The sequence below is a fragment of the Eriocheir sinensis genome, chromosome 16 (genome assembly GCF_024679095.1).
Source record: "Eriocheir sinensis breed Jianghai 21 chromosome 16, ASM2467909v1, whole genome shotgun sequence".
Lineage (NCBI taxonomy): Eukaryota > Metazoa > Arthropoda > Malacostraca > Decapoda > Varunidae > Eriocheir > Eriocheir sinensis.
This window is the reverse complement of record NC_066524.1, coordinates 11,426,526-11,440,158: the sequence shown is the minus strand read 5'-3', so window position 1 is coordinate 11,440,158 and position 13,633 is coordinate 11,426,526. Positions and strand designations below refer to the sequence as shown.

At 41.5% G+C, this 13,633-nt stretch overlaps 3 protein-coding genes across 15 annotated transcripts in view; all 3 read right to left on the bottom strand.

The window, feature by feature from the left end:
- Positions 1-2,582: 2,582 nt before the first annotated feature.
- The window catches only part of LOC126999290 (gastrula zinc finger protein XlCGF57.1-like), an 86,777-nt gene continuing 75,726 nt past the window's right edge, over positions 2,583-13,633 (bottom strand). Inside the window, exon 2 of the transcript XR_007753214.1 lies at positions 2,583-3,219. The gene's annotated coding sequence lies outside the window, so the exon portion shown is untranslated. The remainder of the gene's footprint in view (positions 3,220-13,633) is intronic.
- Positions 3,442-13,633, bottom strand: part of LOC126999292 (gastrula zinc finger protein XlCGF46.1-like) — a 118,879-nt gene continuing 108,687 nt past the window's right edge. For 9 of the 13 annotated variants that reach the window (XM_050861715.1, XM_050861717.1, XM_050861708.1 and 6 more), the window contains one exon: positions 3,442-5,002. In XM_050861715.1, coding sequence (XP_050717672.1) covers positions 3,865-4,974 — 1,110 coding nt within the window. In that variant the 5' untranslated portion in view covers positions 4,975-5,002 and the 3' untranslated portion in view covers positions 3,442-3,864. Of the gene's footprint in view, positions 5,082-9,472; positions 10,632-13,633 lie in introns of those variants that run through there. The other 4 variants (XM_050861706.1, XM_050861712.1, XM_050861714.1 and 1 more) reach the window with 2 other exon arrangements.
- The window catches only part of LOC126999291 (uncharacterized), an 87,853-nt gene continuing 79,714 nt past the window's right edge, over positions 5,495-13,633 (bottom strand). The window contains exon 2 of the mRNA XM_050861699.1: positions 5,495-6,158. The gene's annotated coding sequence lies outside the window, so the exon portion shown is untranslated. The remainder of the gene's footprint in view (positions 6,159-13,633) is intronic.

The following is a 13,633-nucleotide window of genomic DNA, read 5'->3' as shown; positions in this document are numbered from 1 at the left end:
TGACTGTTCCTTCTCCTTTTGACTGTTCCTTCTCCTTTTGACTGTTCCTTCTCCTTTTGACTGTTCCTTCTCCTTTTGACTGTTCCTTCTCCTTTTGACTGTTCCCTCTCCTTTTGACTGCTCCTTCTCCTTTTGACTGTTCCTTCTCCTTTTGACTGTTCCTTCTCCTTTTGACTGTTCCTTCTCCTTTTGACTGTTCCTTCTCCTTTTGACTGTTCCCTCTCCTTTTGACTGTTCCTTCTCCTTTTGACTGTTGCTTCTCCTTCTGACTGTTATTTCTTCTTTTGATTGTTCCTTCTCCTTTTGACTGTTTCCTCTCCTTTTGACTGTTCCTTCTCCTTTTGACTGTTCCTTCTCCTTTTGACTGTTCCTTCTCCTTTTGACCGTTCTTTCTCCTTTTGACTGTTCCTTCTCCTTTTGACTGTTCCTTCTCCTTTTGACTGTTCCTTCTCCTTTTGACTCTTCCTTCTCCTTTTGACTGTTTCCTCTCCTTTTGACGGTTCCTTCTTTTGACTGTTCCTTCTCCTTTTGACTGTTCCTTCTCCTTTTGACTGTTCCCTCTCCTTTTGACTGTTCCTTCTCCTTTTGACTGTTGCTTCTCCTTTTGACTGTTATTTCTTCTTTTGACTGTTCCTTCTCCTTTTGACTGTTTCCTCTCCTTTTGACGGTTCCTTCTTTTGACTGTTCCTTCTCCTTTTGACTGTTCCTTCTCCTTTTGACCGTTCTTTCTCCTTTTGACTGTTCCTTCTCCTTTTGACTGTTCCTTCTCCTTTTGACTGTTCCTTCTCCTTTTGACTGTTCCTTCTCCTTTTGACTCTTCCTTCTCCTTTTGACTGTTTCCTCTCCTTTTGACGGTTCCTTCTTTTGACTGTTCCTTCTCCTTTTGACTGTTCCTTCTCCTTTTGACCGTTCTTTCTCCTTTTGACTGTTCCTTCTCCTTTTGACTGTTCCTTCTCCTTTTGACTGTTCCTTCTCCTTTTGACTGTTCCTTCTCCTTTTGACTCTTCCTTCTCCTTTTGACTGTTTCCTCTCCTTTTGACGGTTCCTTCTTTTGACTGTTCCTTCTCCTTTTGACCGTTCTTTCTCCTTTTGACTGTTCCTTCTCCATTTGACTGTTCCTTCTCCTTTTGACTGTTCCTTCTCCTTTTGACTGTTCCTTCTCCTTTTGACTGTTCCCTCTCCTTTTGACTGTTCCTTCTCCTTTTGACTGTTCCCTCTCCTTTTGACTGTTCCTTCTCTTTTTTACTTCCTTCTTCTTTTGACTGTTCCTTCTTCTTTTGACTGTTCCTTCTTCTTTTGACTGTTCCTTCTCTTTTTGGCGGTTCCTTCTTTTGACTGTTCCTTCTCCTTTTGACTGTTCCTTCTCCTTTTGACTGTTCCCTCTCCTTTTGACTGTTCCTTCTCTTTTTGACAGTTCCTTCTTCTTTTGACTGTTCCTTCTCCTTTTGACTGTTCCTTCTCTTTTTGACAGTTCCTTCTTCTTTTGACTGTTCCTTCTCCTTTTGACTGTTCCTTCTCTTTTTGACAGTTCCTTCTTCTTTTGACTGTTCCTTCTCCTTTTGACTGTTCCTTCTCTTTTTGACTGTTCCTTCTCCTTTTGACTGTTCCTTCTTCTTTTGACTGTTCCTTCTCCTTTTGACTGTTCCTTCTCCTTTTGACTGTTCCTTCTCCTTTTGACTGTTCCTTCTCCTTTTGACTGTTCCCTCTCTTTTTGACGGTTCCTTCTCCTTTTGACTGTTCCTTCTCCTTTTGACTGTTCCTTCTCCTTTTGACTGTTCCCTCTCCTTTTGACTGTTCCTTCTCCTTTTGACTGTTCCCTCTCCTTTTGACTGTTCCTTCTCTTTTTTACTTCCTTCTTCTTTTGACTGTTCCTTCTTCTTTTGACTGTTCCTTCTCTTTTTGACGGTTCCTTCTCCTTTTGACTGTTCCTTCTCCTTTTGACTGTTCCCTCTCCTTTTGACTGTTCCTTCTCTTTTTGACAGTTCCTTCTTCTTTTGACTGTTCCTTCTCCTTTTGACTGTTCCTTCTCTTTTTGACAGTTCCTTCTTCTTTTGACTGTTCCTTCTCCTTTTGACTGTTCCTTCTCTTTTTGACAGTTCCTTCTTCTTTTGACTGTTCCTTCTCCTTTTGACTGTTCCTTCTCCTTTTGACTGTTCCTTCTCTTTTTGACTGTTCCTTCTCCTTTTGACTGTTCCTTCTCCTTTTGACTGTTCCTTCTCCTTTTGACTGTTCCTTCTCCTTTTGACTGTTCCTTAATCTCCCTTTGGTCTGTCACATTTCAGGTCCTCCTTGGTTCTTCTTCACACTTGTACACTTTGCCCTACACTGGCCTAGACATTCTTTTCCTTTATTTTCTTCACTTCAGCCTACTTACTTTGATCTCTTCTCGCATTTCTCTTTTCTGCCCTTTTGTTTGCTTCCACTGTTGTATTTTTCTTTTTCTTTTTACAGTACAGAAAGCAGCTCAAGGCCCATAAAAGATTCTACATGAGCTAAATGAATATGTAGACACAAGTCTGCCAAACACTGCTCCTATAAAGAAAGTAGAAGTGAGTGGTCAAAAGGTCAATTTAGGATGGAGATGGACGGACTGATTGTTGGTTTATTGTTGCAAAGATACACAACAAAGGAGAAGGGAGGAACCTGCCATCCCAGCCCCCAGGCAGTACACAGTGTGATTGTACAACTCTTGACACATGCGTTGGCAGCACCATGGACCTAAACAGGTATAATGGTAGGGAACAAGTGCTGCGTTAAAATAAATAGTAGCCATGGCGAGATCAAGGGGGCAGACACAAGGGACTGCACCCAGAAGAACTACAATCTAGGGGCAAATGTAGGATGCTCTCTTTACAATACACGAAAGAACATTATTGTTAATGAACCAGCTCAGGCAGGTCCCAGTGGCCCTGTGAGCAGATACAGCTATTAGAGGGACATAATGATGGAGCGTGTGACCCCCTGGCTTGGCACACAAACTGCAAGGTGCAGGGGCAGCCCCACTGACCTCCCAGTAACACCTATAGCCCAGCCTCAGACACATCACCACAAGACCATAGGATGCACTGTGCCTGCCATAAGTGTGGGTACAGAGACTCCATACCTGGGCATAGTGAATGCTGGAGGCACTGCCATCCTGACAGCACAAGGCAAGCTGAGAGGTGACAGACTCACTAACAAGAGATATAAGTCTACTCTTAACATAAGTGTGCTCAACACCTGGCTGTACTGTAAGGTCATGAGGCAAGACGAGTATATAGGTCTGTTTTATCATTATGGGGCAGCCCAACATGTGAGGGCACCCAGATGAAGTGTGCATTAGCACCACTGTGCTCCAGCAGGCTAAGGGCACTGAGGCACATACTGACTATGTCACAGTTAGAGGAAGAGGAAGACAGGAGTGCCTACAAGGCACACTGGCTGTCAACAAACAGGTAGGGTACACAGTTTTCCCTAGGGCCATAGTAATACAGAGGGCCTCAAGAATGGCGTTGAGAGAGTTCTATCCTTGTGGAAGACAAATGGTCAGGAAGCCTCTTGGAAACCTCAGGGTCAGTGTATTCAGAGGGGGAGTTATACTCTTCATAAATAATACATAGCCAGTCTTGCTGCCATTAACAGACCCATCACAAAACACATGGACAGCTTTGGTACATGGATAGGCAGACAATTTGGACATGAAATGGTCCTGCATGACTTGAGAAAGCCAAGAGTCTTTAGGTATGTTACATTTTTCTATGTCAACACTGACAGGCAAACCTTTCTTCTTTATCTGACATGATTACTTTCACCTCTCCTTCACTTGCCTTTCCCTCAGCTGCTGCTAACAACCTGGTCAATATAACTACTGTAGGCAGACACACTTCAGAAGTGGCTCTTCATGTGCCTGACAATGTCTCTCTTTGCCCTAAAGAGCTTTCCACAAACATCACACTTGAACTCTCTAAGGCTAAAGTGACGCCTGGAGACGTGTTCATTAAGTGTTGATTTGACACTGAATCTCTTCCCGCACTCTTCACACTCATGACTTTTTACACCAGTGTGTGTAAGGGTGTGCCTAACAAGGGTACCCTTCTGTCTAAATTTTTTCCAACACTCCTTACATTCATAGTTCTTTACACCAGTGTGTGTAAAGGTGTGTCGAAGAAGTATACTCTTGAGGATGAATTTCTTCCCACACTCATTACATTCATAGTTCTTTACACCAGTGTGTGTAAGGGTGTGTGTATCAAGGTTACCCTTCAGTCTAAATTTTTTCCCACACTCCTTACATTCATAGTTCTTTACACCAGTGTGTGTAAGGGTGTGTGTATCAAGGGTACCCTTCTGTCTAAATTTTTTCCCACACTCCTTACATTCATAGTTCTTTACACCAATGTGTGTAAGGGTGTGTGTATCAAGGGTACCCTTCTGTCTGAATTTTTTTCCACATTCCTTACATTCATAGTTCTTTACACCAGTGTGTGTAAGGGTGTGTTTATCAAGGGCACACTTATTGCCACATTTTTCCCCACATTCCTTACATTGAAAGTTCTTTACACCATTGTGGGTAAGGATGTGTCTGATGTGGGCACTCTTATGGCCAAATTTTTTCCCACATTCCTCACATTCATAGTTCTTTACACCAGTGTGTGTAATGGCATGTACATTAAGATGACCTTTTTGGCTGAATTTTTTCCCACATTCCTTACATTCATAGTTCTTTACACCAGTGTGTGTAAGGGTGTGTGTAGCAAGGTGACTCTCCCAGCTGAATTTTTTCCCACATTCCTTACATTCATAGTTCTTTTCACCAGTGTGTGTAAGGATGTGATATCTGAGGCCTGACCTTGAGAATTCTTTTCCACACTCCAGACACACAAACTTCCTCTCTCCTTTGTTGCTGGAGTTGCCAGCAGCAAGTTGCTTCACCTGATGACCACTGAGCCTCCTGCCCCCTGCAGCAGTCTGCTCCTGCTTGCCCTGGCCACTCATGCTGCTGTCCAGGTGAGGCGGCCCCAACCTGAGTGTGTTGCTGTTGTCCTCGTTCCTTCCTTGTTCTCTTTTCCTACACACACCGGCATGGTGGGCGGCCTGTCTTGCTGAGGAACATAAGAACATAAGAACAAAGGGAGACTGCAAGAGATCAAATAGCCTACACACGGCAGCTCCAGATCCCTCCCACTACCACCTGTCATCCTCGTCCATGAAGCTATCAAGTCTACTCTTTAAAACAAGCTATCTATTGTCCCTGCACTCACTAGGTGATTGCCGAGTCTATTCCATTCCCCCACCACCCTATTACTAAACCAATGCTTGCCTATTTCCCTCCTAAATCTATACTTTTCTAATTTATATCCATTACTGCATGTTCTATCCTGCTGGCTAATTCTCAGTACTTTACTTATATCACCTTTGTTGAAACCCTTGACTCATTTGAATACTTCTATCAGATCTCCTCCTTCTTTTCATCTTTCTAGTGAATGCAAGTTGAGATGTTTCAGCTTATCTTGGTATGGGAGGTTCCTAAGCCCCAGAATCATCTTGGTCATCCTCCTCTGAACTGATTCTAGCAAGTTGATGTCCATTCTGAAGTGAGGGCACCAAAACTGGACAGCATAATCTAAGTGTGGCCTAACTAACTCTAAATAGGGTCTGAGGATGACCTCCGCACTTTTGTTGGTTACTGTCCTGTTAATAAAGCCTAATACCCTGTTAGCCCCATTCCTCGCACTAATACATTGCTTCCTTAGTTTTAAGTCAGAGTTCACCAATACTCCCAAATCCCTTTCACACTCTGCTCTACCTATCGCTGTGGAGGCCAAACTATACCCGTGTAATGGGTTGCGTGTTCCTACACTTAGTACGCTACACTTGGTGATGCTAAAATTCATCTGCCATTTCTCTGACCAAGCTGACAGTTTGTTGAGATCCTCCTGCAGTGCTCAAGCATCCTCCCTTGTCCTAATACTGCGTCCTATTTTGGTGTCATATGCAAATTTACCTATGTCACTAGTTATCCCATTGTCTATATCATTGATATAGATTATGAATAAAAGCAGGCCTAAAACTGAACCTTGAGGAACCCCACTGGTAACATTACCCCATTCGGATTTTTTACCATTAATAGTAACCCTCTGTTTCCTGTCGCTAATCCACGCCCTAATTCAATCATAAACCTTCCCTCCTGTTCCACGAGCCCTGACTTTATTTAAGTCTCTCGTGAGGTGCCTTATTGAAGGCCTTACTAAAATCAAGATAAACTACATCGCAACTCTCATCATTGTCAGCTGCCTCGTATACTCTATTGTAAAGGGATATAAGATTAGTAAGGCACAACTTTCCTTTAATAAACCCATGCTGTGAGTCGTGAATTAAATGATGTGTCATGCCCCGGGATTTTCTTTTTCAATTTCCTCTATTTCCCAACACGTCCTCTGCGTGTATCGAAACACACGAGAAATTAATCAAGACAAGGTGAGGGTATTCGCTGGCTGACTTTTTTTTTTTTTTTTTTACAACAAAGGAGACAGCTCAAGGGCACAAAAAAGTAAACAACAATAAAAAAAAAAAGCCCGCTACTCGCTGCTCACAAAAAGAATCTAAAGAGGTGGCCGAAAGGGGGGTCAATTTCGGGAGTAGAGGTGTCCAGATACCCTTCTCTTGAAAGAGTTCAAGTCATAGGCAGGAGGAAATACAGAAGAAGGAAGATTGTTCCAGAGTTTACCAGCGTGAGGGATGAAAGACTGAAGATGCTGGTTAACTCTTGCATAAGGGGTTTGGACAGTAGAGGGATGAGCATGACTAGAAAGTCGCGTGCAGCGGGGCTGCGGGAGGGGGGGAGGCATGCAGTTAGCAAGTTCAGAAAAGCAGTCAGCGTGAAAATAGCGATAGATGATAGAAAGAGAGGTAACATGGCGGCGGAAATTAAGAGGTAGAAGACAATCAGTAAGAGGAGGAGAGCTGATGAGACGAAGAGCCTTAGACTCCACTCTGTCCAAGAGAGCTGTGTGAGTGAAGCCCCCCCACACGTGAGATGCATACTCCATACGAGGGCGGACAATGCCCCTGTATATGGATAGTAGCTGTGCAGGGGAGAAGAACTGGCGGAGACAATACAGAACGCCCAACCTCGAGGAAGCTGATTTAGTGAGAGACGAGATGTGAAGTTTCCAGTTAAGACTTTGAGTTAAGGATAGACTGAGGATGTTTAGTGTTGAAGATGGCGACAGCTGAGTGTTGTCGAGGAATAGGGGATAGGTGTTTCGAAGATTGTGTCGAGTTGAAAGGTGGAGAAATTGGGTTTTTGAGGCATTGAAGGACACAAGGTTCCTTTTACCCCAATCGGAAATGATAGTAAGCTCTGAGGGTTAAGCGTTCTGCAGCCTCCAGCCTGGAGTCATGTAATTCCTGTTGAAAGAAGTTGAATAATGCAGAGTGGAGTCATCAGTGTATGAGTGGAGAGAGAGACGAGACAGACAAAGAAAAGTAGACAGGTTCAAAATCATACCTTCTCCCAGTCTGACATTTTGAGAGCAAGTTATCAGTTGAGAATTTGAAAGAAGATGGCTGACAAATGCAAGACAAAGGGAAAGGATGAGAGAGAGAGAGAGAGAGAGAGAGAGAGAGAGAGAGAGAGAGAGAGAGAGAGGTTATTAAAGGGAGGGAAAAAATAAAAATGGGAAAGGAAGAAAATACCAAAAGGGAAGTAAAATGCAAGACAAAGGGAAAGGATGAGAGAGAGAGAGTGAGAGAGAGAGAGAGAGAGAGAGAGAGAGAGAGAGAGAGAGAGCAGACCAGACACAGACCCCATGGTCCAGACTATGTGGTCTGTCATTAAACCTAAGTGCTTCTACATTAATCAGATGGTTCCAAAACTTTGCATTTCAACTCTAGTTAATAACCTCTCTCTCTCTCTCTCTCTCTCTCTCTCTCTCTCTCTCTCTCTAATCTCTCCAGGTCCTTCATGTTGGAACAAGAAATAAGAAGTTCAACTACGAAATGCGCGGCGTCAGACTCAAAAGCGTTCAATGCGTTAAGGACCTGGGGGTCAAAATTGCTTCAAACCTCAAATTCTCACAGCAATGCATCGATGCACCAAATAAAGCGAACAAAATGTTGGGCTTCATTAATAGAAACTTTTTATTCAAGAATGAAGATGTAATACTTCCGCTCTACTATAGTTTAGTCAGACCCCACTTGGAATATGCAGTAGTTTTGGTCTCCCCACCATGCAAAGGACATTGCTAAATTAGAAGGTGTTCAGATTCTACGGAGGACTGGCCTATTATGTGAAATAAAAACCTCTCTCATAAAATCTGGAGTTCTACAAATAGTTCCCTCAAGAATACTATAGCTTATGCCACTAGCTTTGCCTGCAATCTCTCTCACATGGAGATGGAACTTGAGAGAAGAATCAATCCTGACCCCAAGATCTTTGTGGTTGTCAACATCTAAAATAGGTTGCTCACAATGAAGTACTGCAAGAGAACAGGTGCATCTTGAAAACTTCTACAAAAGTTCATTCCGACACATTTGCCAATTGAAAAAGACAAACCCCAAGATCTACTTGTATTGAAGAGAAGGTTAATATCCCTCTGCAGACGAGGATGGGAAATGAAATGGTCAGATTTCGATATTACCGAGGCTAAAAATAACTTGGTCATCAGCAAAGAGACAAAATTTACAGTTTAAACCAGAGACATGATTGAACATCACTGAACCCTGTGGGACACCGCTACCAACCTCAACTTGATAACTATGGTTGACAACATCAAACGCCCTTTTAAAGTAAAAAAATATAACATCCACTGAAAAACCTTGATCATAGTGTGTTTGGGTTGACTTGAGCTGACAACACCGCGGTGGCAACGCTGCCTAGTGTTGTACAAATTTCTTTGTATTCACTCACAGATAGAAAATCAATCATAAAAACCATATTTGTTTTTATACTAGACTGAGAGAAGGGTGTGAGAGGCACGGTACGCGAGGTCAGTTGGAGACATAGCACCAGTGTCTAGCGGGCTGTCTACGTCAGAGCCGCCACTTAAGATTTGCCAGACAATAACCACCCTAAAGCAGGTATCGGTATTTGTCCGCCACTTTTTGTTTTATGTATTATATGTATACAAATGGTTTTGTAAAGGTGTGGAAGAAAATAGACCAAAATTAAGGCGCCGGAGTTATACTGAACCTTTACCGAAGATAGGACGGAAAGGAAGAGTGAAGAGAAGATGAAGAAACAAACGAATAAAAAATAGGAGAAAATAAATGGAAAGAGAGTGAGTGAAGGATAAGGAAAGGAAGAAATGGAATGAAAGTTGAGTTAGGTCAAGGGAAGGAAGGGAAGGGAATGAAACGAAAGTTGTTACGAAAAAGAAAAAAAAAAAAAGTAGAGGTAGTATTTATCTCCTTTCTCCATTTCCCTCCTTAGGTAACAGAGAGAGAGGCATTTGAGGCAGTAATACGAGAGGTCAAGGGTCAAGCGGCTCACCTGGGGGTCACGGAGGTCAGACAACCGTGCGTAGATGTAGATGTAGATGTGGAGCTATTGCCTTTGCAACGGCAGCTCCTAGTGTTCTCTCGGTCTTGATTTATTCTTCTGTCACTGCTGTTACTATCATTGTAGCTTGTTGTTCTTTTTGTTGTCTTCTCTTTTCCCGTAATAACCACATTCTGTGTATATTGTCCTTATTTTTCTCTGCGTCGGTAAACAGGAGGCATCCAAGCGGCGCGATATGTTCTCCTGCAGCAGCTGGCAGCGGCAGCGGCGGCGCCTGCACTGCCCGGCGCACGCCCTGGTACCCCGGGCAATACAACAGGAAGTGCTGGAGGTTCTCCTCCTCCGCCCCGCACATGATGCATGTTGTGTCTTCATTGTAGAATCTTTTCCTATCATTGAGTGCTAGGTTATTTGTTCTGGCTCTATAGAGTGTAACTGATGATGGTGTATTGTCGTATATAAGTTCTTCACATTTTATTTCAGGCTTGTATATTTTATATAATTCAAGGCTTCTTTTACTTTGGACTTCTTGTTTCCATTCTTCTGTGTCCCAGCTCCTCAGCTTTTCCTTAATTTCTTCTTTCTTTAACTTTCCAATATCTCTCAGAGTTAGCTTGGAGCATTCTAAGTACTTATTGATGTTTTTTATCCAATTTTGCTGATTTCCTTTTGCCATTTTATATACTTCTTTTAACAAGTTGTTTCTGTTATCTTCCTCTCTTGTTAGATTTTCCTGTGTTGTTGTGGTGTATGCGTCTATGATAGATTTCAGATATAGTAATTTACCCTCCATTATTAAGCTCCAACTTCACCTCGCAGCGTGCAGGTTTGGGCGAATCTTGGTGCTCCCAATATATGCCTGTACACACTGTTTTCAATGATCTGTAGTTGTTGGATATCTCTTTCAGTAAAATTTATAACATTTGCTCCATATAGAATTGAGGGTAGGCACACACTTTTCCAATAGGCTTTCCCTACGGTGATTTTATGACAGCTTTTCGCTATGATTGAGTATGTAAGATTGGCCAGCTTTTGTGCCTTCTCTATCATAATTTTCTTTTGTTTAGTAAAGATATTTCTGTTGTTTAGTAGAGTTAGGCCCAGATATTTGATTTCTTCACAGACTTGTATGTTTTCTATCTGTTGTGGACTATTTCCTAAGTTATAGATGATGATCTTGCTCTTATTTTTATTTATCTCCAGCCACATTCTCTACTTATTTCTGTTAATAGTCTAATGCTGTGTTGTGCCTCGTCTATACTGTGAGACAGTAGTAGGCCATCATCAGCAAAGAACAGGCTATTTATGTGAATGTTGGTGTTATTGAAGCCTCTGCCTTCCTCCAGTTTCATCATGATGGCATAAGTAATAAGTTTAAATAATGTGGTGGAGCCGGTACACCCTTGCCTTATACCACTTGTGACTGGTATCTCTGTTTGTCTGTCTTCTGTCAATTTTATCAGGGTGTTATCCTCTTTATAGATGTTGGCTATTGTGTTTATTATTGTGGGGTGCACCTTATATTTCATCATGGTTTCCACGATCTTTTCCCTCTTTATGGAGTCAAAGGCCTTGGTATAGTCAATGGATGTCACAATCAGAGCTTTGTGGTTTGTATAGCTGTCTTCTATGCAGTATTGCAATATGAAGGTTATCTTCAATTCTTGCACCTTTGCTGAATCCTGCTTGGGCTTCATTTACTTCATTACTGCTTCTTAGGTGGTCTTCTATTTTGTCTTTCAGTATTGCCATAAATATTTTGTAGGTGTAATTTGTCAATGCTATTGGGCGCAAATCTTTTGCTGTTGGTTTAGCAGTTTTTGGTATCATTTTTGTATGAGATGTTCTCCATTCCTTTGGTATGTTGCCAGTTTCTAGGATCTCATTAAAGCAGTTCAACATTATTTCCATGCAGTCTGGTTTGTGGACCAGTGCCTTGTAAAATTCTGGCTTGCATTTATCAGGTCCAGCCGCCTTTTATTCTTCAGTTGTTTTAGGACTTTTGTTAGCTCTTCCCTGGATATTTGTACAGTCATCATGGGTCTTATTTCCTTGTGGACAATGCAGGCCATATCCATGTGCTCTCGTAGTGGCTCGGGCACCGTGTAGTCTGGAGCTGCCTGAACAATATGTCCTCTGGTGTCATAATTCTCAGTGTAGGGCTTTCTTGTTTCATCCTTCCACAGTTCCATCATTTTATTTTCATGTTTCTGGTAGACTGTCTTCCAAAACACTTTTATATCTTTCTCTGCTTCGTCTTCTGATATGGCTTGCTTGTGTTCATTAAATAGTTTTAGCTCTCCTTTTTTGTGCACTTTTCCTTGCAATTTTCTTATATAGTCCCACAGTTTAGTTTTGTCTCCATTTTCTTTTATTTCCTTGGTCACCTTTTTCTCATGTTTGTATATTTCATTTTTTATCAGCATTTGCACTTTACATTTCTGTTCAATATACTTTTCTTTCAGTCTGTTCCGTTCTTCATCAGTCTCAGCTTTTCTTCTGGCCCTGTTGAACTTCTTCCTCATCTGGATTTGCTTTCTTATCTCTTCATTTATCCAAGGTGCTTCTTTAGCTGTCTTGCTAAATTTTACTCTGAATGTTCTCTTTAATATGTTATCGGCACATTTCACAATAGCATTATTCAACTCACTTATATTGTTTACAGATCTACTTTGTGCAATGTTTTCCATTTCCTGTGCATATTTTTCCAGGCACTCTGCTTTTGTACTGTAATACTCTATTTTTTCCCATTTAGTTTTCCTGAATTTATTGTTTCTCTCTTTCACTACCTTAAAGTTTATTTCTATCAGGTTGTGGTCCGATATGTCAACTTTCTCCTGTTCTTGGTCTATTTTCATGCTTGTGTATATATCAAAGAACTTTTTATTACATAGAGCATAGTCTATCACACTTTTCTGCTCTTTTCGGCTCCATGTGTAGCCTACATCCCTTCACATTGCAAGTCATCATTTAGCATTATCATACTGTTATTTCCCATCCACTCAAGAATCATTTTTCCATTTCTGTTTATAGGCTGGTCCCCTAGAAATCCTACGTGACCATTAAAGTCTCCCAGCAGTATCAAAGTTTCTTCTTCATACTTCTCAATAAGATTACTTAATTCTAATTGCACTGAATTCTGTCTTCCTTTATCCGACAGTGAAACATATACTAAAATAATAATAAGATTTGTACTTTGTATCCGTGCCTCTAAAACTAGAATATCTTTATTTATAGTTTTCTTTTGAACAGCTTGGATATCTTCTGTGTCTTTAAACATAACTATTGATTGATTGATTGATAGTGCAGTCCACCTCCTTTCTGTTCATCTTTTCCTCTCATACTATCATATTTTTTCAAGTGACCACTAATTTGCACTTTATCATACACTAGTTGTGTCTCTGTTATGCATACTATGCATACTATGTGAGGGTGATGTAAGCCTCCTCTTCCTCCTCTTGTGGCCTGTTATTGTCAAGAGGTTACGGGCTTACTTCTTTTGCTGTTCCTTCTCCCTTTTCTTTTGACTGTTCCTTCTTCTCTTGAGCTGTTCCTTCTCCTTTTGACTGTTCCTTCTCCTTTTGACTGTTCCTTCTCCTTTTGAATGTTCCTTCTCTTTTTGACTGTTTCCTCTCCTTTTGACGGTTCTTTCTCCTTTTGACTGTTCCTTCTCCTTTTGACTGTTTCCTCTCCTTTTGACGGTTCCTTCTCCTTTCGACTGTTCCTTCTCCTTTTGACTGTTCCTTCTCCTTTTGACTGTTCCTTCTCCTTTTGACGGTTCCTTCTCCTTTTGACTGTTCCTTCTCCTTTTGACTGTTCCTTCTCCTTTTGACGGTTCCTTCTCCTTTTGACTGTTCCTTCTTCTTTTGACTGTTCCTTCTCCTTTTGACTTCCTTCTCTTTTTTACTTCCTTCTTCTTTTGACTGTTCCTTCTCCTTTTGACTGTTCCTTCTCTTTTCTATTTCCTTCTTCTTTTGACAGTTCCTTCTTCTTTTGACTGTTCCTTCTCTTTTTGACTGTTCCTTCTCCTTTTGACTGTTCCTTCTCCTTTTGACGGTTCCTTCTCCTTTTAACGGTTCCTTCTTCTTTTGACTGTTCCTTTTCCTTTTGACTGTTCCTTCTCCTTTTGACTGTTCCTTCTCTTTTTGACTT